This window comes from Schistocerca serialis, chromosome 2 (genome assembly GCF_023864345.2).
Source record: "Schistocerca serialis cubense isolate TAMUIC-IGC-003099 chromosome 2, iqSchSeri2.2, whole genome shotgun sequence".
NCBI classification, from domain to species: domain Eukaryota; kingdom Metazoa; phylum Arthropoda; class Insecta; order Orthoptera; family Acrididae; genus Schistocerca; species Schistocerca serialis.
In genome coordinates, this window is record NC_064639.1 from 940,662,064 (window position 1) to 940,686,746 (window position 24,683).

Here is a 24,683-nt window from a genome sequence, read left to right on the forward strand (position 1 = left end):
TATAGAAGTTGCGGAAAAAGCAGAACTACAATTATCATTCGAAAAAACAGAACATGCGATTTGCAGCCAACAAGCAACATAGTATTTGAATATGAAATATAGAAAAATAGAAAGGGTTTCTCAGTTTAAATACTTGGGGGAAATCATACAAGAAAACCGTCTGGAAAAAGCTGCAAACAAAGTTCGCTGTCAAAAAATGGCAGCAGTATTCAGATAACAACAAAATATTTATAACAAAAAAATCACTTCCTAAATTCAGTAAACTTAGGCATTGCAACACTGTAATCAAACCTGAATGTCTTTATGGAGCAGAAACTTTAACTTGAAAATAGAAAGAGGAATATTGAAGAAATTCAAAAGAATGAAAACAAGATCATAAGGAAAATATTATGCCCCGAAATTATTGATAGAGACCTAATACGTTGACAAAACAAATAGTAGAATTCTGTGTAAACTTAAGTAAGGCCAAAACTGAGCCAGTTAAATGGATCGCTGCGATTAAGGAGGATCTTAAAAAAAGATATCTGATTGAAAGTTAGTCAGACGGAAATTATAAAACTGATTGGAACACCGTCGTCTGATGAAGAATGAAACCTCATTCTGAAAGGTGAAACAAATTTGGACACGAAGGAAGGCCAACCATCAAAAGCGACATTGACTGATCGTACCTCGCGTGGTCCTATTGGGCTCATACGTGAATAATAATAATAATGTAAGGAGACTAGTTTTCACAAGAGTGTGAATAAACATCAACTCTCATTGCAAAAAGTACGTTCTTTCATTACCCCCTCGTGGTCAGGATAGGATTCGGTCTATTCGTTCTGACACCCTCATATTCAGAGAAGAAAAAAAGGACTTATGTACTTGGCTGAGCTTCTCTGGCCACGGTAAAACCAGTCAACAATTTTACTGCAGACGTCAACATTGGCGGACATCTCTAGAAAAAATGGTTCAAATGGCTCTGAGCACTATGGGACTTAACATCTGAGGTCATCAGTCCCCTAGAACTTAGAACTACTTAAACCTAACTAACCTAAGGACATCACAAACATCCATGCCCGAGGCAGGATTCGAACGTGCGACCGTAGCGGTCGCGCTGTTCCAGACTGAAGCGCGGACACCTCTAGAGCTGGCGGCATGTGGTACTGCGGGCAGACACGAAATATTACGGTGCTGTTAACCGCCAACTGCAAACCAGCTGTAGGCAGCAGATTGCACGACACGTGTGTCTGATGTCGCTCCAACCTGCCGAGTAATTGCACTCTGAACGCTGACATCACGCTGGAAATTTACCTTCCGCTGGTGCACACATTTGGGAGTTTCTGCCACCGCAGTCCCGTGCTGTGGCTCTAGTAACGCCTCAGGCGTGAGATGAGTTTCGTCACAGAGAAACCATTACCGCCATGTACCGACTGGACATTGGTAATAGTCACCACCGACGGGAGATCAAAATCGGTACTTGATTGTGTTGAAACCTGAGAGAGAAGAACGTCACAGCTCGCAGTTGTGCATCCTGATAATTTTTTTTTTTTTAAGTTTTCGCTGACATTTGACGATTTTACTTTGGAATACATTGAATGAATGCCTGAATTGAGAAATCATACAAAACTGGAATTATCGTGTAGCGTGTTGTAACTGCAAGTGGTGTGCTTACTCTGTGTTATTGTTAGCAAAAACTTATACGAAATGATTGGGCAATGCAACTCTCAGTACCAATAAAGAAATACAGTCACTGCAAAATACAGCAGACCCTTAGGTACTGAATCCTGTGACCCTGTTCAAAACTGATAGTTTTGGTCCCTTTGCACATAACAAATAAATAAAATTATTTTACCTCTAAGGCAGTAACGGTGGATCGCTATATATTCTGGTCCCTCATGAAGAAGAATAAAGTATACTAGATACAGGCTCAGCGGTGTGCAATGCTGGTCGTAATACTTTGAAACGTACTTTTAGCTGATAAAGGAAAATTTAAGAAAAATTCAATGTTTTTGAAAAGAGATATGACCTGGAAATGGAGGCGGTAGCGATTTGGGAGAACTGCTAACACTGACTTTTTCAATAGTGAAATTGTATTCGAAGTTAAGTTTGGCTTTCCAAAAGATCTGACAATTGAAATTACATTACTCAGAAAAATTACATCATTCTTACTAATTGAGTCACAAACAATGAGATTCACAGAGCAAGTATGATCTAACCTCTCTAAAAAAGATAAAGACAAATCATCAAATTACGTGTACTTATGTTAAAAAAGAAGTTTACACACGAACAGAACTGCCGAGGCTCTCCATCTTCTGGAACAGCACCTCGGCATCGAACGTAAATGGGGGATCCAGCCTGAAACCCAGTACTTATAAAAATGAAATGACACAGCTTCAAGCACTTTAATATTCTCATACAGGTATCATTACAAAAGGGAAATATGTAACTATTCTATACATCAAATCTGTTTACGTACATTTTGGGGTTACCCAACATAAAACTCTTTGTTACCAATTATCAACCTGCGCATTTACACTAACGCGCTGGCAAAACGAAAGTCATAAAAATTTAACTTCTTTACCTTGCTTGCGAGAACTCATCTGCTTCCACATTTATATTTCCAACAGTACATGTACTCGTAACTCCTACATTATAATCTAACACTTGGTGGTTTTACAGAGCACACCATAAGGACTGCCTACTGCATCATCTTTCGCTCACAGACAGATACCCACTGCCGTGTGCCAAGTGCTCTCTTACTCCAACACTACCATCTCAGAGCAGAAGTGCACAGTCAGCGATCCGCTTCACAGAGCGCATAAGAGACATACCTCGTTTATAATGTAATAGTTTCATTTTAGTTTACATTAGCATCGTTACAATATTCAGGTGCCTCCTATAAGTGTATCCCAGTAGACTCCTTTCAACATTCGCATCTACAATTACCTCATTAATCTTGATTTTACGTATGTGTATTGAAGAGGCTAGTGAAAATTTGTACCAAGGCCGGGAATCGAACCTGGCTCTCCTGTTTACTAGGCTGGTGCGTTAAGCCACTTAGCCACCTTGCCACAACAGTTCACACAACTGCACGGATTACCCTGGCAAGCCTCCCTGCTCGATTCGAATTGTCACTGCCGCCCCTGGCTACTTTAAATTCCCCCTTACACAAGAACAGAACTGCCGAGTCTCTTCACGTTCTGGAACAGCACCTCGGCATCGAACGTAAATGGGGGATCCAGCCTAAAACCCAAGTGCAAGTACTTACACGAATGAAATGACACAGTTTCAGGCGCTTTGGTGGTCTCGTACAGGTATCATTTTATGTATACAGACTGAAGCGGCGAGTGAGAATTAGGATCGAGGAGGGAGGAGTGGCAGGGTAATTCATCCAGTTGTGTGAACCAATGTGCCAAGGTGGCTTCGTGGCTAACGCACCTGCCGAGTAAGCAGGATACCTGGCTTCGATTCCCAGCCTTGGTACAGATTTTCGCTTGTCGCTTCAGCCTTTATACATAATCTGTATGAGACCAGTAAAGTCTCTGAAACCGTGTCATTTCATTCGTCTTGTATCACAACGGCAGTAAGATTGCTATTACATCTGGGTCTGCATCTCAACGTGTTGTGTACACGTCGAGCGGAGGCAGTTTTCGGAAATTTTGATATTCTAGGAACTCCGCTTTTTCGAACATACTCAAGTGTCCAATCACTTCTACCTGTCGAGATTCCGTCTTAGGTAAAGAATTTTCTGTGGTTTTAACAAGTGTAATTACTTCTATTCAGCAGCACTGCGCTAGCTTCAGCCTCTAGTTCGAGGCGGTAATTGATCTTTTCCGTAGTTTTAGAACTGACACGAGCATCCTGTTAGTTATCCTCTCTGCACGGGTCAGAGACCTCAAACGATGTTTCACACTTTCTAAATATTGCGAAATTGTCCGATACGTCGGTTACTTTCCTTGTGGCGTCCTCCTTTTCTGAATGAACGTTCGTAATAGGTATGTCACTCAGTGTTTGAGGGATATCCGATACCTGGTGATTGTAGCTGGGCAACGTTAAACAAAATGTTAACTGCTCTAATCGTCAATCCGTTACCGTTGTTGTCGTGGGCTTCAGTCTTGAGACTGGTTTGGTGCAGCTCTCCGTGCTACTCTATCCTGTGCAAGCTTCTTCATCTCCCGGTACGTACTGCAGCCTACGTCCTTCTGAATCTGTTTTGTGTTTTCATCTCTTGGTCTCCCTCTACGAATTTTACCCTCCACGCTGCCCTCCAATACTAAATTGGTGATCCCTTGATGCCTCAGATCGTGTCCTACCAACCGATCACTTCTTCTAGTCCAGTTGTGCCACAAACTCCTCCCCAATTCTATTCAATACCTCCTCATTAGTTGTGTGATCTACCCATCTAATCTTCAGCATTCTTCTGTAGCACCACATTTCGAAAGCTTCTATTATCTTCTTGTCGAAACTACTTATCGTACATGTTTCATTTCCATACATGGCTACACTCCATACAAATACTTTCAGAAACGACTTTCTGACACTTAAACCTATACTCGACGTTAACAAATTTCTCTTCTTCAGAAACGCTTTCCTTGCCATTGCCAGTCTACATTTTATATCCTCTTTACTTCGACCATCATCAGTTATTTTGCTGCCCAAATAGCAAAACTCATTTACTACTTTAAGCGTCTCATTTCCTAATCTAATTCCCTCAGCATCACCCGAGTTAACTCGACTACATTCCATTATCTTCGTTTTGCTTTTGTTGATACTCATCTTAAATCCTCCTTTCAAGACACTGTCCATTCCGTTCAACTGCTCTTCCAAGTCCTTTACTAAAAAAGTTAATTTCGTTAAATGCTAAGACGTTACTATACACAAGATTTACCAGAAGTTAAAGTTAACCGTTATCTCGTAACAGTAAGTTTTATGTTGTGGGTGTAGTGAAACGAGCAACTGAATCGAGCATATTACGGCTGCTTAAGTGAAAATGTTTTCGTCGGGAAGCTTTAGGTAGGGCATCGGACATAAATAAAAAAACAGTTTAATCATAGAATAATTAATTTTATAATTATTTAGTTATCGAAGTTAAATAACGGTAGAGTAAAACACAGGAGAATCAGATAGTAACTAACATAAGGTGCATATTTCACTTCATGAATATCAACATGTTTTCATCCGAGAGCGAGATTCGTTTAGGAGACAAAATGTCTTTGCCTAGAGAAAAAAGTCGTTTGTTGCACCACTCGAGGATATAGGAGTATTATAATTAGTAAATGAATTTACTAAAACCTGCTCCCCAAGAAATACCGCAACATTGAATGAGTCTTTTGATTTCAAGTTCAGCCACTTTTTGACTAGACTCTCGGCTTAGGTTTTTTTAATGTGTTACTACTAGGCTAGATTAAGTGACATACGTAAAAAATTTTCCTCTGCGTCTTCGTTGCTGCTGTTTCCACCACCGCTCCTTAAATTATTTTCGACCTTCAAGTTTCTGGGGCTTCGTACTTCAAAACTGCTTCTACAACATTTTCACTTCGTATTCTTACTATTTCCACTCGATTGTTGTCATATATTTCCCTCCATGATTTAGTTTCCGCAGTCAATGACTAACAAAAAGTAGTACTTAACGCGAATTCTGAAAACAAACAATAAACAGCCAACAACTAGTTATTCTCACTCGTAGTCGATTATTTACATCAGTTGCGCGCACTCTGGCGTAGCCAGTACCTGTATGACCCGAACTTGTCGGAACATAAACAGTTTTTGGCTTGCTGATCTCCAGTGATACAATAATTTTTAAATGAACACACCACCTATTACTGTATTGTTTTGTTTATTTACTTACGACCCAGGTTTCGGCCTTTTATGCCTATTTGTGTTAAATATGACGTGCTCCCACTATTATTTACTGATCTTTTTACAAGATGATAATTTAAATCTGGCATTTCGTGGGGAGTGAATATTTTTGTTAATTTTATGGCCAGTTTTGAGCTTGAAGTACTGCAATATACGTTAATGACATAAACCCAGTCATTTGCAAATAGCATAATTAAATAAACAACAATACAGTCAAATGGCGGTGTGCTCATTTAAAAAAAGTGACAGAACATGATTTCTGCAGATGGCGCGGCGTCATTTTTATCAGAAGTAGTAGGTACCTAATTAACGATTAACAGACCCGAAGAAAGTTAACTGAAGTTAAAGATTCTGTTAACGTTTTTTAAAATTTACTTAAAAGATAAAACGTTACTCGAAAAGTATAACGGATTAACGGTCTTGTGCCCAGCTGTTCTGATGATAATTAATCTTGAAATAGACTGTGAAATGAACATCAAAATAAACCCTGTGATACAGTTGTATGCAGAAACTGACATTGCCACAGGAAAGAACTTAGTAAATGAGACATTTCTTCACAATCTATTTAGCTTTTTCATATACCAAACATTATGAAATGCCACTAACGAAAATCTCTGAAACTAAACTCTTAGTCGTTTTGACCACGACGCCTAATGCACAGCTGTGGTCTCAAACCACGTTAAACTAAAACCTTGAGTTTTCAAGTGCACGCTCAACATATTGCACTCTCCCACACTACATTCCCATACAATAATTGCTTGAGGGGACTTTGGGTAACGTTCGAATGTGTGAAATAAAGATACCATGGTCCCCGATTCTCGCAAAAATGGAATGTTTTCTTAGTCCATTTTCCCACTCTACGCGCTATTGCATACCTATGTCATCGTGATACCGATTACCAACACTGTTTCAAAATGTATCGACTTCCTCTCTTCTGCAAATTCATTCCTTTTTTCGTTCCTTATTCTGTGTCGTGCATGATTCACGCAGGCATTGCTCTGTCAAGGAAATTTTTGCTGTTTAGCCAGTTGTAGCCAGTACTACCACCGCCATTATTGCTATCAAGGCCATTGTTACAGAAAAAATACTGTTCCTAATAAGGCAGTTATTGCTAAAAAGGCCACTGTTGCTATAAAATATAAGTTTACTAAAAGGGTCATTATTGTTGCAAGGATCATTGTTGTTTAAATGCTTGATTTCGTTGAATGGCTACATTGTTGCACAGTGGACACACTGTTGGAGAACGTTCGCATTGTTGCAGAATGGCCTCATAGTTACTGAAAAATCCCAGTGTTTCTAAATGCCACAATGTAGCTGAGATGCTGAAAGGAAACATTGTTGGTAAAAAGATTTTTGGGCGTCTGTTTATATCGACAATTTTTTCCTTGTTTATGTCTGAAAAATGCGTCATGTGTACGGTTTATTTTTTCTGATTAATTGTTTTATCAGCTTATCAATAATCTTTTTTCTCATTGATGTTATTTTCCTTTGTAATTTAGTCGTTGTGAGATTATTAATGCTTGGGTACTATCACGTGCCCAGCAATCTTCGACAACAACAACAATAAGAATTATTATACATGAACTACAAATGTTTTCATGATATCTTGTTAAGCCCCCATTTATCTGAATCAAGACGTTACTTTTAATGTGTTGCGGAAAGGAACTATGGTATAACTTGCGTAAGAGGTGTGATAAAAAAGTAACGGTTTTTTTCATCTCGTGGGCTTATACGTTCAGTTACCAATTTTCTTTTATCTTGTTGGTGCACATGGTCCTGATTAATGTTTGCATTTTCAGCTATGTGAATATTTAGTTTATTGTTGACAGTCGCAAAGGTTACACGTGTTTTCGATTGCTCGGCGAATTTTTACCTTCAAAGAAGATAGATAAAAGAATCTGCGTTAAATTTTGCTTGAAAGACGGAATAATGTGCAGCACCGCATTCGAAATATTAAATGTGCCTTTGGCGACTCTACTATGAGTAAGACAAGAATATAAGAGTGACATAAACGTTTCAAAGAGGGTAGTGACGACGTCGAAGATGGCGGCTGACCTGGACGCCTTACACATCAATTACTGACGACAATGTAGAAGAAATACAGAAAGTGGTTCTGGAAAACAGCCGAATTACCATCAGAGAGATTGCTTATGATGTCGGCATTTCCTTTGGCTCATGTCAAGCGTTTTTTTTTCGGATGTTTTGAGCATGAGACGTGTAGCTGCGAAGTTTGTTCCGAAATTGTTGAATTTCGGCCAAAAACGACGTCGCGTAGACATCGCTCAGGCGAAAGCAAGGTCCAATGGAAATTGCTAAGACCGAAAAGAATTTGACAATCCGATCACATGTGAAGGTTCTTCTCACTGGTTTCTTCGATTACAGTGGGATAGTGCTCTGTGCAACCCGCCTTACGGTTCTACAGCCAATAAAGAATACTACCCGGAAGTTATGAGGCGTCTGCTTGAAACAATCGGAAGAAAACGACCAGAACAGTGTCAAAACCGCTCGTGGAAATTGCATCACGATAATGCCTCCGCTCACATGTCACAGCTTGCTCGTGAATTTTGTGGCAAAAACAAAACCGTTATGCTTCCTCAGCCACCGTATTCGCCGGACATGACTCCCTGTGACGTTTTTCTATTCCTGAGGCTGAAAAGAATCATGAAAAGATGTCGTTTTGCTACCACTGATGAGCTAAAAAACAGATTCGCTGAAGAAGCTGAACACCATAACGAAAAGTGAGTTCCAGAAGTCCCTCCAAGATGGGGAAAAATGCTGACACAGGTGTATTACGTCTGAGGGGGAACAAAGTTGATGTTGCTGAATACATAAAGATTCTTCACGGAAAACAAAAGTACCGTTACGTTTTGAGCACACCTTGTAAATGACTTAGAGTATATTACCATTTCAAACGACTCACTCATGTCATCACAGAGCTCTGACAATCTATAGTTGTGTATTAGACGAGGGCGCAAGGTCGACTCTAGCGAGTTGTTCCACGCATGTACCGGCGCTACCGGAATGTGACGTCACATAAGCTGTTGGCCAGCACGTGATAGTCGGCGTCCGAGCCGGTGACCTCTGACAGCTGATAAACACGGCCTCCGGCCAGTGCGTGTAAACACGACTGACCGCCCGGTGCACCCTGGCCACGGAACACGCACGGTGACGTCACCGCCACGGGGAAAATACGATCGCGGCAACCAGCGGCTGTTTCCGTCCCCAGCGTAACATCGACGATTACATCGAGTGCATTTACGGAAGATTAATTATTCAGTGTGTCCTGCTGTAGTCACATCCTATCCTCATCACGTGCGTCCTTGATCCGCGATGTTTACATCTTCTACGCAAAAAATGGTTCAAATGGCTCGGAGCACTATGGGACTTAACATCTGAGGTCCCCTAGACTTAGAACTACTTAAACCTAACTAACCTAAGGACATCACACACACATCCATGCCCAAGGCAGGATTCGAACCTGCGACCGTAGCAGCAGCGCGGTTCCAGACTGAAGAACCTAGAACTGCTCGCCCACAGCAGCCGGCTCATCTTCTACGCAAACATGGCGACATTATGTGATTTTCCCAGTATAGCTGATGTAAGATGCAGGGCGAAGCGACTACCTTTTCCACCTCAGCTTACGTTTTACCAGTCAGGGAAATTTGTAATCTTTTCTCAGCTAGACGTACAGTAACTAGGGCTTCATGAAACAAACAGCAATTTTCTTTTTTTGTTCTTTAGGAATCACAATACAAAATATGTTCTGTAGTGACATAATTACGATAATGATATACCAGTTACAGTGCTCTTTACATAAGTTTTATTCCGTAAACCATAATGAGCTCATTTTGGCATGATCGTAAAGGCATTACAAGTTCGATTGGTGTTTTTACCTTACGTATAATATCATGCTGCCATATGCTTTCGTTGTCAGAATTCAACAAAACCACCATCGCCTTTCCATATCAAAACAAAACAGTCTCAAACTTAAAATCTACTAAGGCAACTTGGTAATTCCCATACTCACCAACCACAGAACGTATAAAATTTCATATAACACATGCCCTCAAATTCTACATAGGACAAACAGACAGAAAATTCAACATTAGACATCAAAGCACACCAGAGACAGTGAAAACAACACATCCACATTCTTTCAACATATGCAAAAAGAAAATACGACGATAACTCCTTAAATGAAGCACTGGACATGCTTCATATTATGCAAAAGGCAGCAATCATGAACATCCTTGAAGAAACAGAAATACATTCACATGCACACAATACCCTCTAAATTTACTGAACGAACTAACCGACCTCAATCACAAGAAATATATTGAAAACTTTATTCATGTTCTAAAGCGGGATAACAAAATAAACAAACCAGAGCTACTAAGTAACACACATCCATAGTAAAAGCATAAATACCGTACAACAAAGATATAACACAAAGAAAAGAGAACTCATAAGCCATAACAAAATTATTACGTTAAAAAAATAAAATATAATAATCTCAACACAAACCACACGAAATATTAGGTAAAAGCATAATCAGAGCCAAACCTAAGAAACTAATCAAAACATAAGCGATTTTCCAAACATCACATACAACCAGTGATAACTATGTAATCATGTAATATCGTCGATCTACTGTCATCCAAGCCGTCAATAGGGAAATGCAACAGTACATCTACAACGAACGTCCAAGTAACATTTAAATAGTAATTCCAACAAACACAGCATATGGCAACGTCGATGTTACATGTAAGGTAAAAACACCAATCCAATATGTAATACGTTTATGATGACATTACATTTTACAATATCAAGATTTTCACACATTAATATATTTAACGAATTAGAGTTGAACTAAATAAGCCCTCGGTCACAATATTTAGTCTTTTTGACCAGAGTGTCTTCATCAGAATTTGAATATTTGTAGTGGCATGTCACGTGTAAAATAAATAACAAGCCAGAAGGGCTTTAGTCACAAAAATTTTTAAAAGAATAAATGAAAGGCGAGCCACTATGGGCTGCTCATGCCTATGAAGCCACAGGTAGGAATTAGTTCATTGTGATGTACGCAACAAACCTCATATAAAGAGCGGTGTAATTGATATATCGTTTTCGTGAACGGTAATGAATCCTCACAGAATCATTAGTAACAGAGATGTATGCGTCAGCTTTCTTTTGTGGATGAAACAGTGCAATTTTTTGTCATTATAATAACAGATCTCGATGAGATAAATTCAGTGATATAACATATTCTGCAGAACTATCAAGAAATTATGAGGCATAAAAAACTGAAATAAAAGGACAAATGTTCTGTGAAATTCAAGGACTCCTGCTCTGGATCACAGGGTCCCGGGTTCCATTCCCGACCGGGTTGGGGATTTTCTTTGCCTGAGGACTGGGTGTTTCTGTTGTCCTCATCATTTCATCAATATCATCATTTGTGAGAGTGACTAGATTGGATTGTGAAAAGAAAATCGACTGCGTAAAAATTGGGACATTGTACGGGCGCTGATGAGCGCGAAGTTGAGCGCCCCACAAACCAAATATCACCATCATCCGTGAAATTATTTCTCCAAACGTAAGATACAAAATAGAGCAGAGAAAAATTTGATGAGCCTTTGATTGACGCTCGAAATCATGTATAGCAAATGAGGCACGTCAAATGTTTCCCTAATCCATTTTATTTCTTACTTTTAGATAAATATTTTCCTTTTTTTCAAAATGTGAAATATATTTAAATATCAAACGGTTATATATTGTTATTAAGAGAGAAAACAGACAAGTTTCATTTTGTAATTAACTTAAATTTGTTTTATTTTTTTCAACATGACAGAAAGAATTCCACAGTTTAATATTCTTATGTACATGATAAACATAACGTGGAAAACTGTCTTCACTAAACGGTGCTGGAACACTTAGTTTCAGGTTGGTTTGCCCTTCTTCAGACGAGGTCTATGTTAGGCTGGACTGTGACAGTTTAGTTGTTTAGTTGTGAGTTGACGAACCCAACGCATCCGAAAGCAGAGAAGCTAGTTACCGGGACAGACTATCTGTATCCTAGCTCGAGGTCTAGAATGGGTTGGGACCTGACAGTTCGGTTGCGAGTTAACCAACGAATGTGAAATCAAAATACTACCTGAAACGTCTTGGGCTTCGCAGAAATATCGACACATTCCACCTACACACAAGTATTATTTCGTACCTGTCACAAATTCTCAGAAACCACTAAAAGCCGCAGTAATCTGCATTCATGTACGGACAACCTATTGAAAAGTTGGATAACATTACATCAGCTTAAAGGAAGTTCCTTTGACGTCATGTACATTATATATAAGTGAATACATATTACAGAAGCTTTTGGTGGTTTCGTGACGCCATTTTTAAATACATTGAAGGTGTGCAGCACCGCTTACAGAAAATGTAAACATAACCCGGGAGGCGTGGATGGAAAAAATGGTTCAAATGGCTCTGAGCATTATGGGACTTAACTTCTGAGGTCATCAGTCCCCTAGAACTTAGAACTACTTAAACCTAACTAACCTAAGGACATCACACACACCCATGCCCGAGGCAGGATTCGAATAAATAAATACCCAGACCAGGTCGGGTTTGTCAGCTAGTGTTCTTATAGCATAGAGAAACTTAGATATTGGATGCCCCTCATAGCATCGAATTTTCCAGTATATCGTTGTCATCTCTAATGCGGCGCAAGTCTACAGATGGGGAAATGGTTCCGAGTAAAGAAGTAATTTTCTTCGACGCCAACGCGTCGACGTTCTGCGGTCTTGAAGACGGGTCCCTGGGTCGCAGAGTGATCTCGGAACGTACCGTGCCTGCTACGTCTAACCCGAAACGACCTAGCGGCGCGTTACAGCCCCTGAGGGAGAGTTGGCGCAGAGAGAGAGAGAGAGAGACAGAGACAGAGAGAGAGAGAGAGAGAGAGAGAGACTGTCCTCGGCCCTTCTGGTGGCCGCAGCGGTGGAGTTGGTCGATCAGCGCCGGGCGCTCCCCGTAATGAAGCCAAGACGCGGCCGGGGCTCAAGTGGCGGCGCCGCAGCGGCTGATGAGTTAACATTTGTCGGCACTTGTGAGCGGGCTGAGCAATTACCAGCGGGCGACCGCAGGCCGGCGAGCCAGACCCCGCTAATCCCGGCGCGTGTTTGCCCCGCGAATTACCGGACGCAACTCCGCTCCCAGTTTAAGCCCCGCACACGGCCTACCCTGCCCGCCACAGGAGGCAGGCGTGCAGGCAGGCGAATTAAAATTCCAGCGCCGAGCGCCCGCGCGGAAAACTCGGTTACCCCTGCCGCTGCCTCTGTTTCCAACAATAAAAAAAAAAAACTCTCGCACACGGTCGCACACACCCACACACTCCTCTTTCACTTGCACCTCTCTGCAGCCTTTTCCCAGACGTCAATGAAGATGCGTCTCCTGAACGCTGTGCGACCGTTCTGGCACACACAGCATCGAAAACATCACAGTATTGCAGACTTGTCGAAGATTAGGCGGGAATCCAGAGGGGCAGGGGTGATCAGACTCCCTCCCCACCAAAACGTTATAGTGAAATCAAATGAAACTACACTAATGGCCATTAAAATTGCTACACCACGAAGATGACGTGCTACAGACGCGAAATTTAACCGACAGGAGAAAGATGCTGTGGTATGCAAATGATTAGCTTTTCAGAGCATTCACACAAGGTTGCAGCAGGGGGCGACACCTACAACGTGCTGACATGAGGAAAGTTTCCAACCGATTTCTCATACACAAACAGCAGTTGACCGGCGTTGCCTGGTGAAACGTTGTTGTGATGCCTCATGTAAGGAGGAGATATACGTACCATCATGTTTCCGACTTTGATAAAGGTCGGATTGTAGCCTATCGCGATTCCGGTTTATCGTATCGCGACATTGCTGCTCGCGTTGGTCGAGATCCAATGTCTGTTAGCAGAATATGGGATCGGTGGGTTCAGGAGGGTAATACGGAACGCCGTGCTGGATCCCAACGGCCTCGTATCACTAGCAGTCGAGATGAGAGGCATCTTATCCGCATGGCTGTAACGGATCGTGCAGCCACGTCTCGATTCCTGAGTCAACAGATGGGGACGTTTGCAAGACGATAACCATCTGCACGAACAGTTCGACGACGTTTGCAGCAGCATGGACTATCAGCTCGGAGACCATGGCTGCGGTTACCTTTGACGTTTCATCACAGACAGGAGCGCATGCGGTGGTGTACTCAACGACGAACCTGGGTGCACGAATGGCAAAACGCCATTTTTTCGGATGAATCCAGGTTCTGTTTACAGCATCATGATGGTCGCATCCGTGTTTGGCGACATTGTGGTGAACGCACATTGGAAGCGTGTATTCGTCATCGCCATACTGGCGTATCACCTCGCGTGATAGTATGGGGTGCCATTGGTTACACGTCTCGGTCACCTCTTGTTCGCATTGACGGCACTTTGAACAGTGGATGCTACTTTTCAGATGCGTTACGACCCGTGGCCCTACCCTTCATTCGATCCCTGCGAAACTCTACATTTCAGCAGGATAATGCACGACCGCATGTTGCAGGTCCTGTACGGGCCATTCTGGATACAGAAAATGTTCGACTGTTACCCTGGCCAGCACATTCTCCAGATCTCTCACCAATTGTAAACGTCTGGTCAATTGTGGCCGAGCAACCGGCTCGTCACAATACGCCAGTCACTGCTCTTGATGAACTGTGGCATCGTGTTGAAGCTGCATGGGCAGCTGTACCTATACGCACCATCCAAGCTCTGTTTGACACAATGCCCAGGCGTATCAATGTCGTTATTACGGCCAGAGGTGATTGTGCTGGGTACTGATTTTTCAGGATCTATGCACCCAAACTGCGTGAAAATGTAATCACATATCAGTTCTAGTATGATATATTTGTCCAGTGAATACCCGTTAATCATCTGCATTTCTTATTGGTGTAGCAATTTTGATGGCCAGTAGTGTATATGGTTCCTCAGAGCTTTTCGAGTTTCGAACATCTGTGACGTACGTATGCAGACTGACGCGACGATTGAAAATTTATATCGAAGCTGGCGTTCGAACCTACGTCTGCATCTGATTAAGTAGATGTGCTAACCACTACACCGCCGTGGCACAGATGAGACAGGTATGTTTTCTGTCAGATGCTTCTCAGCGCTTGTTCTTACACTCTTAATTTTCTCACCCGTACGTTTGCAGGTTTCTTTCTTTTGTGGATGACTCTGATGATGATCGTAATGATTGAAACTGGTAATTAAATTAAGTAAAGACGTCTGCGGTCAAAGACTGTTTTAGTTTTTAAGAACATTAGTAATATTTTTGCTATTTGGGGAGCAAAATAACTGATGATGGTCGAAGTAGAGAGGATATAAAATGTAGACTGGCAATGGCAAGGAAAGCTTTTCTGAAGAAGAAAAATTTGTTAACATCGAGTATAGATTTAAGTGTCAGGAAGTCATTTCTGAAAGCATTTGTATGGAGTGTAGCCATGTATGGAAGTGAAACATGGACGATAAATAGTTGGGACAAGAAGAGAATAGAAGCATTCGAAATGTGGTGCTACAGAAGAATGCTGAAGATTATATGGGTAGATCACATAACTAATGAGGAAGTATTGAATAGGATTGGGGAGAAGAGAAGTTTGTGGCACAACTTGACCAGAAGACGGGATCGGTTGGTAGGACATGTTCTGAGGCATCAAGGGATCACCAATTTAGTATTGGAGGGCAGCGTGGAGGGTAAAAATCGTAGAGGGAGACCAAGAGATGAATACACTAAGCAGATTCAGAAGGATGTAGATTGCTGTAGGTACTGGGAGATGAAGAAGCTTGCACAGGATAGAGTAGCATGGAGAGCTGCATCAAACCAGTCTCAGGACTGAAGACCACAACAACAACAACAGTAATATTTTCGGGGCAGTATACATTCCCTTCGACGAAGTAGCAACTCCTTTATTCCGAAACTACAATAGAAGCTGTTCCCGCTCTTGCGCATGTTGCAAGTAACTCAATATTACTGAAAATACAAGCATCGCTTGTGGCCTACAGTTTATTCGATCAAAACCGAAGTTGAGCACATAAGAGAGACTTTAAGATTTATCTAGTCTCATTATGGAATCACGACCCGCAACGGGATACTTTAACATCGTAGGTTTTAACAAACAAAGGGTTTTCAATTATTAACTCAGTCTCCGGTTTCCTTTTGTTTCGTAAATAAAGCTTGTATCCCCGCCATCATGAAGCGCATTTCCAGAATAATGGCAAAAGAATAAGGAAAGCGTCTGGTGCAGCAGTATTACAGCAGCTACGTATTACGCGAGGTAAGCGAGTGCTATTGTTATCAGAGGAACGCCAGTAACTCCCCCGCCCTAGAGCCGGCCGGTGTGGCCGTGCGGTTCTAGGCGTTTCAGTCTGGAACCGCGTGACCGCCACGGTCGCAGGTTCGAATCCTGCCTCGGGCATGGATGTGTGTGATGTCCTTAGGTTAGTTAGGTTTAAGTAGTTCTAAGTTCTAGGGGACTGATGACCACAGATGTTAAGTCCCATAGTGCTCAGAGCCAACCCCCGCCCTAGATTCTTTTGTACACGGTTTCTACCTGTGATCCTCGCCTTTAAATTAAACTTTCATCATACGATTATACCCCGTAACGAATCGATTATGACAGCATCTTTTTTTTACCAATAACTGTAATAAATATTGAAAATCTAATTTTTGTTGCCCCTGAAAGCCAGTAGATAGCCAACATGCAACTTGAACTGGGGAGAGTTTTAGCCGCTTGGTATGAGTAATATACACTGTGCAACACACAGTTGAAGGGTTACCTTTTCGAAACCCCGTAATTGTTTCCCATTGATACGCAGAACTTTGAAATTTTGCTCAAAGGTGCCTACAACGTTCTCTGTAATGGCACAAAAGCATGGCGGTGAGCAACGCCACACTCTGGCTTGGCGGCGCTTTAAACAGAAAGGTGTCGACACAAAGCCAGAGCTCAGAATTTCAGGTGAGGTGTGATGGTGGTTAATGACGTCACATTGGCACCAAATATCACCACGACTCGGCCCAACGCCACCGCGGACTCTCCCACGATAGGAAGGTCGCCACACTTCTTCTTACCCACATTCCACGCCTTCTTTCGACATCTCTGTGACCGCGTCAGTCACCTGATGTTCGAAATTCTGAAAAAAACTAGGGGTAAGCTATAGGGAGAGACGGGTCATACACAATATGTACAACTAGAACGAAGTGCTTGGATTAAAAAGGGTGTAAGGCAGGAATGTAGCCTTTCGCGCCTACTGTTCAATCTGTACATCGAGGAAGCAATGATGGAAATAAAAGAAAGGTTCAGGAGTGGAATTAAAATACAAGGTGAAAGGATATCAATGATACGATTCGCTGATGACATTGCTATCCTGAGTGAAAGTGAAGAAGAACCGCGACGGCCAGCGGTGAAGCCGTACGATATTCTTATGGGTCGCCGACGAAAACATTTCAGGCACACAGCCACTCGATATCAGCACAAAAAGGCCTCATGGGTGGCATAAAGACCCAAAATGAAACCACCCCTTGCCTTCGGTCGTTCATACCCGCACATTCTGCAATCGAAAACGACAGTTCACAGTGCGTTGAGCGATAGGATAACATTCTTGACCACGTTTGACACTCACCAGACGATTCAAACCTTCTCTAAGAACATCGTGGATCTGCAACCCCAATGAACGCGATCGCACCCCTTTAGAGTGTAGCGTGGTCGCAGTTTTATGTTGTGGTGTACGGGGCGAAATCACTAGCGACCGTTCAAAACCATTCGACTAAATCTGAACAGTTTGAATTGAAGCAGTGAAGGCTCTCAGTGTTTTTTCAGCCCTTCTCGGGTATGATCAAGGGGGAGGGGAAGGCGACTTTGACACATGTGTGGTGAATAAAACTGGAAATGGCTCTTTTTAAAGAGCTCAACAAAAAGTGCTGGTGGCACAGAACGTGTTGCTGAACAGAGCGTCTCGGAGGGACCCTTTGCCGTTTCATTCACGCACGTGTAAATGTCGCACCTATCCATACAAATAAAATGGCACAATTTCAGAGATGATGATGATGTTTGGTTTGTGGAGCGCTCAACTGCGCGGTTATCAGCGCCCGTACAGATTCCCAACCTTTGCTCAGTCAAATCTCGCCACTATCATGAATGATGATGAAATGATGAAGACAACACAAACACCCAGTCATCTCGAGGCAGGAAAAAATCCCTGATCCCGCTGTGAATCGAACCCGGGACCCCATGCTCGGGAAGCGAAAACGCGAATGCGAGACCATTAGCTGCGGACCACAATTTCAGAGACTTTATTGGTCTTATATAGACATGAAATTTATGTGTGCAGACGAAAGGACCGAGTGAAAATTTGTACCAAAGCCGGGAATCGAACCCGGGTCTCCTCCTTACTAGGCTGGTGCGTTAGACATGAAGACACCTTGGCGCAGCGGATTACCCTGGAACGCCTCTCGTATCGATGCAAATTCTCACTGCCATTCCAGTCTACTTTAAATTCCCCCTGACACACGAACAGAAATGCCGAGGCTTTCCATGTTGTGGAAAAGCACCTCGCCATCGAACGTAAATGGGGGATCCAGCCCGAAACCCAAATGCAAGTACCCATACAAATGAAATGACGCTATTTCAGGTATTTTACTGTATATAAAATTCTTATCTGAATGAGAGCAGTTAGTTCTCTGAAACTGTTTCATTTCATTTGTAAAAGTACCTGCGTATGGGTTTCAGGCTTTATCCCCCATTTACGTTCGATGCTGAGGTGCTACTCCAAAACATGGAGAGCTGTGGCAGTTCTTTTCGTGAGGGCACAGTAAGGAATTGGATCGAGGAGGGAGTCCTGCCAAGGTAATCCGTGAACTGCTGGGCCAAGGTGGCTAAGCGGCTAACGCACCTGCCTAGTAAGTTTGCCGGCACGGTAGCTCAGCGTGTTCGGTCAGAGGGTTACGTACCCTCTGTAATAAAAAAACTGAGTTAATCGATCATCAACAAACTTAATAGGATGTCTTACGACGTCCGCCCCGAGCAGATACAACGAACAAAATACAAAAAAAGTAAGCAGAAGACCTGGGTTCGATTCTTGGCCTTAGGAGAAGTTTTTATTCCGCCCTTCCGTCTGTGGGCATAAAAGTCGCAGCTCTCCATGATCACGCCGCATTAGAGCACGAAACTGGGGGCCTAAATAAGCCCCGAAGGGGGCGGGCTGGCAGCAGCTTAGTATGCCGCTCTCCAGCCTACAACACTTGTTTTAAAAAGATGAAGATAATAAATAATAAAAGCTGGCGATAAAATCGGTGACTGAAATGGTAAAATGGCGGAAAATTGTGGAACTTAAAACATAAAACGAAGGGTTGATGATGCGAATAAAATACGCAGGAAGCAGAAAAATAATAGACAATTAAAAAACACGGCGACAGTCTGGTTTCTGTTCGCAAGAGATATAAAATCCACACCCAGCGACAGCATGATTTCTGTTCACAACAGTTTGGAAAGACGCATAACACTGAACACTCACTTGAACACTGCACTAAAAAGTTAGCACAAATATGACATACCACAGCCGAGTGCAGACGGGGGAAACCTGGACAGATGATGGGAAAGAAAAGGGGGAAGGTGAGGAAAAAACAAAGTGTGTGTGTGGGGGGGGGGGGGGGGGGAGGGAGGGAGCACCTTGAAATTTCGTCGAATGGTTTTTAAAGGTCCGTGGTGGTTTCGCCCTGTGCACCAGAGCAAAGATTTCAGTGACACTACACTCCAATGGGGTGTGATTACCTTCAACGGAGTTTCATGCCCACGATGTCCTTAGAGAAGGGTTGAAGTATCCATGTGGTACCAAAATGTAGTCCTGTTGCTGGCCGTATTTCGACCGCGAATTGTGTGAGAATCAGTGACCAAAGAGAAGAGGTACGAGGGGCGGTTGAAAAGTCCGTGCAAAGTCCGAGAGATGGCACCACCGGCGCGTATTGAGGTCATGTTTAGTTAGTAGCATCTTTGGAAAGAACGCACACCAATTTTCAGCCATATTGGGCTATTTCTTTGTGCATGGCATTCGTGTGAATCAAGGAAGTCGAGTGATTGTCAAAAAATGGAAGAAAAAGAATTTCTTGTAGTGATTAAACATTACTTTATGAAAGGCAAAACGCCTCAGGAGACTAAAGAGAAGCTTGATAAACATTATGGTGATTCTGCACCATCGATTAGAACAGTTTATAAGTGGTTTCAAAATTTTCGAAGTGGCCGTATGGGCATAAGTGAACGTTCTGGACGCCCTGTGGAGGTTACGACTCCAGACATCATGATAAAATGGATGACAGAAGAGTTAAGGTGCGTAAGATTGCTAGTGCTGTGGGCATCTCATATGGACGGGTAAATAATATTTTGCATAAACATTTGGAAATGAGAAAGCTATCCGCAAGATGGGTTCCGTGATTGCTCACGCTTGACCAAAAACGGAATCGTGTTCAGTGTTGCAAGGATGGTTTGCAGCTGTGCAGGACTATAAGCGTCGTTTCATCACTGTGGATGAAACATGGATACATTACTATACTCCTGAGACCAAACAACAATCTAAACAGTGGGGTACCAAGGGAGAATGTGCACCAAAAAAGGCGATGACCATTCCTTCGGCCGGAAAGGTTATGACGACTGTAGCCCGCGTCTCGTGGTCGTGCGGTAGCGTTCTCGCTTCCCACGCCCGGGTTCCCGGGTTCGATTTCCGGCGGGGTCAGGGATTTTCTCTGCCTCGTGATGGCTGGGTGTTGTGTGCTGTCCTTAGGTTAGTTAGGTTTAAGTAGTTCTAAGTTCTAGGGGACTTATGACCACAGCAGTTGAGTCCCATAGTGCTCAGAGCCATTTATGACGACTGTCTTTTGGGATTCGCAACGGATAATCCTCATCGACTATCTGGAGAAGGGTAAAGCTATTACAGGTGCATATTATTCATCATTACTGAGCCGTTTGAAAACCGAGCTGCAAGAAAAACGCCGGCGATTGGACCGCAAAAATAGTCCTTTTCCATCACGACAATGCACCAGTACACACCTCAGCAGTTATGGTAGCAATATTAATGGAAATACGATTCCAAGTCGTTTCACCCCTCCCCCCCCCCCCCTATTCTCCAGTCTTGGCTCCCCCGGACAACTATTTGTTCCGCAATTTGAAGAAATGGCTGGCGGGTCAAAGATTTTATTCAAACAAGGAGGTGATTGCAACAACTAATAGCTATTTTGCAGAGTTGGACAATTCCTATTATTCGAAAGGGATCAACAAATTAGCACACTGTTGAACGAAGTGTATAACTCTAAAAGGAGACTATGTCGAAAAATAAAAAAGGTTTACCTCAAACACGTAAGTAGTTTTTATTTTTGCACGGATTTTTCAAACGCCCCTCGTAGTTTCATTGATGCCCTTTATGTCACCCGCTGAGGCTTTTCGTGTCGATACTGAGCGACAGTGTGAAATGTTTTCCTCGGACACCCGTAGGAAAGTCGCGTGATTTCAACGATGGGCGCCGCAGTTCTGACTTCCACCGCGGAAGCGTCAGAAAAAGGCGGTGGAAGTCAGAACTGCGGCGCCCATCGTATGCTATATCCTCAATGGCGCTGGGCAGAATGAGTGCGGTGTTTGGTGCCAATGTGACATCATTAACCCACCTTGCAGCTCACATGAACTTCTGAACTTTTGCACCATCGCGAAGGAAGGTTGTACACCTGTGAGCCCAATTTCAAAGTCCGGTCTCGCAATGGTTCTGAAGAAGTGACTCTTTAACAGTGTTGCGCACTGTAGCTTCCTTTAAATGGTAACTAACTGAATGAGGTCACAGAGATGCAAAAGTAGGAGGCAGCTACTATTGTCGGAGAACGGAATGCACCAATTTATCGGTTATATTGCAATGAGCGACAAAAAATGAATAACTGTATACATTCGTTTGTGAGCCAAACTGTTTTATTTCATGATCCTTTGGCCGGGTTTACGATGGTAAAAAGTATCTCTAAGTATAGGTTTCTCGGGATCTACTTCGAAGCATCCCCCTCTGAGTATCCCGTACATTTATGTTGCCCTTCCTTATAACCTGTACCTCTTCCAACATTACAGGGTGAGGCAAATAAGTGGACCGGACAAGTCGATACGATTGGGCGTGAATGTATGCACATAACCATTACTTCCAACAGGATAGAGCAACTGCCCATACAGCCGGCCGAACCTTGGAACACATTTACACAATCCTGGTGCCTGACACAGTTGTTAGCAGAGGTCAGTCTGGCCGCGGCCCTAGATGGCTACCCAGGTCACCTTATCTGTCACTGTGCAATCACTTTGTGTGGGGAACCCTCAAGACTAACGTGTATCACAACGACCATCGTAGTCTTCAAAAACTGCAGCAAAAAATTTCGGATGACACTGCAGCAATTCCAAGCTTCGATCCACCTTCAGCAACTTGCTGATTTGGATCCAGAAGTGCCAAGAGATGAGTGGTGGTCACTTTCAACATACGCTGTAGTCAGGTTAGTACTGTGTGCCCATGCCTCTGCTGTGTTTCTTTCTACCCTGGAACTCTGTTCTCCGGACCACTTTTACTTGCCCTGCGCCTCCGAATTCGTTGAATGCTTCGTTGACTGTCTTCTGCCATGCCTCCAGGACAAAGACTCCCGAAATTGGAACAATAACATCGCTCGCACTGGCGTATTTCATGCGCTTTCGTTTACAGAAGCATTACACCTTCCTACAATCCTTCCAGCAAATTTGAGTCTTCCAATTTGCTCGAGATGGATCACCATTAATCTTGTAACAGGATACTGTGTGGTTATCACCACAGTGCCTTGCTGCCAGGCAGTACTTCTATGACCTCGTGAGGTGAGTGGTATGCGTTAGAGATCACCCTCCGTTAATACATCCCAGAACTTTGAATCACAGTTTTGTAAGAGTCAGAACAATTACTGTCGTCCAGCGACGAACATCTTCAGATCTGTTTATTAGTCGCGAACGATGGCAGTTTACTTATAGTGGAAAGTGGTTTACCTATTTGTGGGGAAACGCAAACGCCTAAAATATCAGTCCATCGGCTTCACCCCTTAACAACTCCCGTTCGATACCAGCAGAGGTAGTGCGTGGGATGGTGTATGTTCATCTACATTAGTACTCCGAATACTGCCGTACTGTGAGGGCTGGAGAGAGGATAATGTTAATGGAACAAATGTCAGTTGGGCATGCGGGGCGAGCAGTAGCGGGCAGTAACATCGGAATTCTGACAATTGTGCTGTGCGGCTGTCGCATCGCGTGCTTGGCGCGTGGAATGTGAGGTGACAAATTGAAGTTCGTGGCGTGCCTTGCTGCTGCTGGTCATCGGACGTACGCTGTCCTGTTAACGAGGTATGCACCGTGTTGCAAGCGCCACTTGTCGCTCAGTTTGCGTTATTCAGTTTCCACCTGAAATATTTACGCTAGCCTACATTGGTTCATTATTATTGCTCAACAACGATATTATTCCACTTGGCTGTTATGGGAAATACGCGATGACGTCACAGTTAAGCATAGTGGTTAAGCACCCACTTAAGCGTAGTAGTGACGCATTCCATTGTCAGTGATTTCAGGTCAATTCCAGGACGCGTTTCGAATGTTTCCCATACCTATTTAAATAGTCGACGTTTTCCCAATCGTCGACATCGAGTGGTGTTTTACAAATAGGTACTAGCTAGTTTTATGGGTGTGGCTTGAAATCCCGGTTAGCTACGCATAGCAGAGGTTTGGGGGTGTGACGTCCAGGGGGTAAAGGAGTTACTGACCTCCTGAAGGCTCACATCTAAGGATGTCCTGCTAACCCCTACATCATTTTCACTTTCTACTTCTCACAACGAAAGGGAATCAACAATCGCTGAACTTCCAGTGTCGAGTTCCTGTCTCAGTATATCTCTGGTATGCACTGGTGTTTAATTTAACGTTCTGACAGTGGTGAGGGTGAAGTACGTTACTAGCAAGTGTCTATTTATGAGTTTATTGTAAGCAAAAATTTGGATTATGAGCTTAGGTTGAACTGAAGTAAATTGGTGCCCCCAGAACTGAACTAACCATCAATCAAGAGCAAAAACAGTACAAATCAGTGGGACTGTTTATAGGTAATTTCAACGGTGTACCTGTATGGTAATGTGTTCACCCAGCGACTATGCATTTTCAACAATTTCTCACACCAAATCACACTAAAAATTAGTCGTTTTCCAGAGATCTTTAACTTGGCGTATCACTTAACCTGCGTATTTTCATAACACACACGTATAAATACGAAAACCAGCAAAGACACTAAGGGGCGATACGCACATACACAGATGGCCATTCTATGGCGTACACAAGATGTGAAAGGGCAGTGCATTGGCGGAGCTGTCATTTCCGGCGTGGTTGTGGCCGCACGACGGAAATTAACAGATTTTGAAAGCAGAATTGTGGTTGGAGCTAGAGGCATGGAACATTCCATTTAGGAAACACGTAGGGAATTCAGTATTCCGAGATACAGAGTGTCAAGAGTGTGCCGAGAATACCAGATTACAGGCAGTATCTCTCACCAGCGACAGCACAGTGCCCGACGCTCTTCGCTTGCGACGGAGAGCAGCGGCGTTTGCATAGTGTTGTCAGTGCTGACAGACAAGAAACTCTGTGAAATAACCGCAGGTATCAACGTGGTACGTGGGACGAACGTATCCATTATAACAGTGAGGCGAAATGTAGCTTTAGTGGGCTACGGCAGTAGGCGACAGAAGCGAGTGCCTTTGCTAACA

The 24,683-nt window shown here is 43.1% G+C and overlaps 1 protein-coding gene across 1 annotated transcript in view; it reads left to right on the forward strand.

Annotated features, from left to right (window-relative positions):
• Positions 1-24,683, forward strand: part of LOC126456532 (extracellular serine/threonine protein CG31145-like) — a 312,135-nt gene that overhangs the window by 43,940 nt on the left and 243,512 nt on the right. Inside the window, exon 3 of the mRNA XM_050092282.1 lies at positions 22,709-22,770. Coding sequence (XP_049948239.1) covers positions 22,709-22,770 — 62 coding nt within the window. The remainder of the gene's footprint in view (positions 1-22,708; positions 22,771-24,683) is intronic.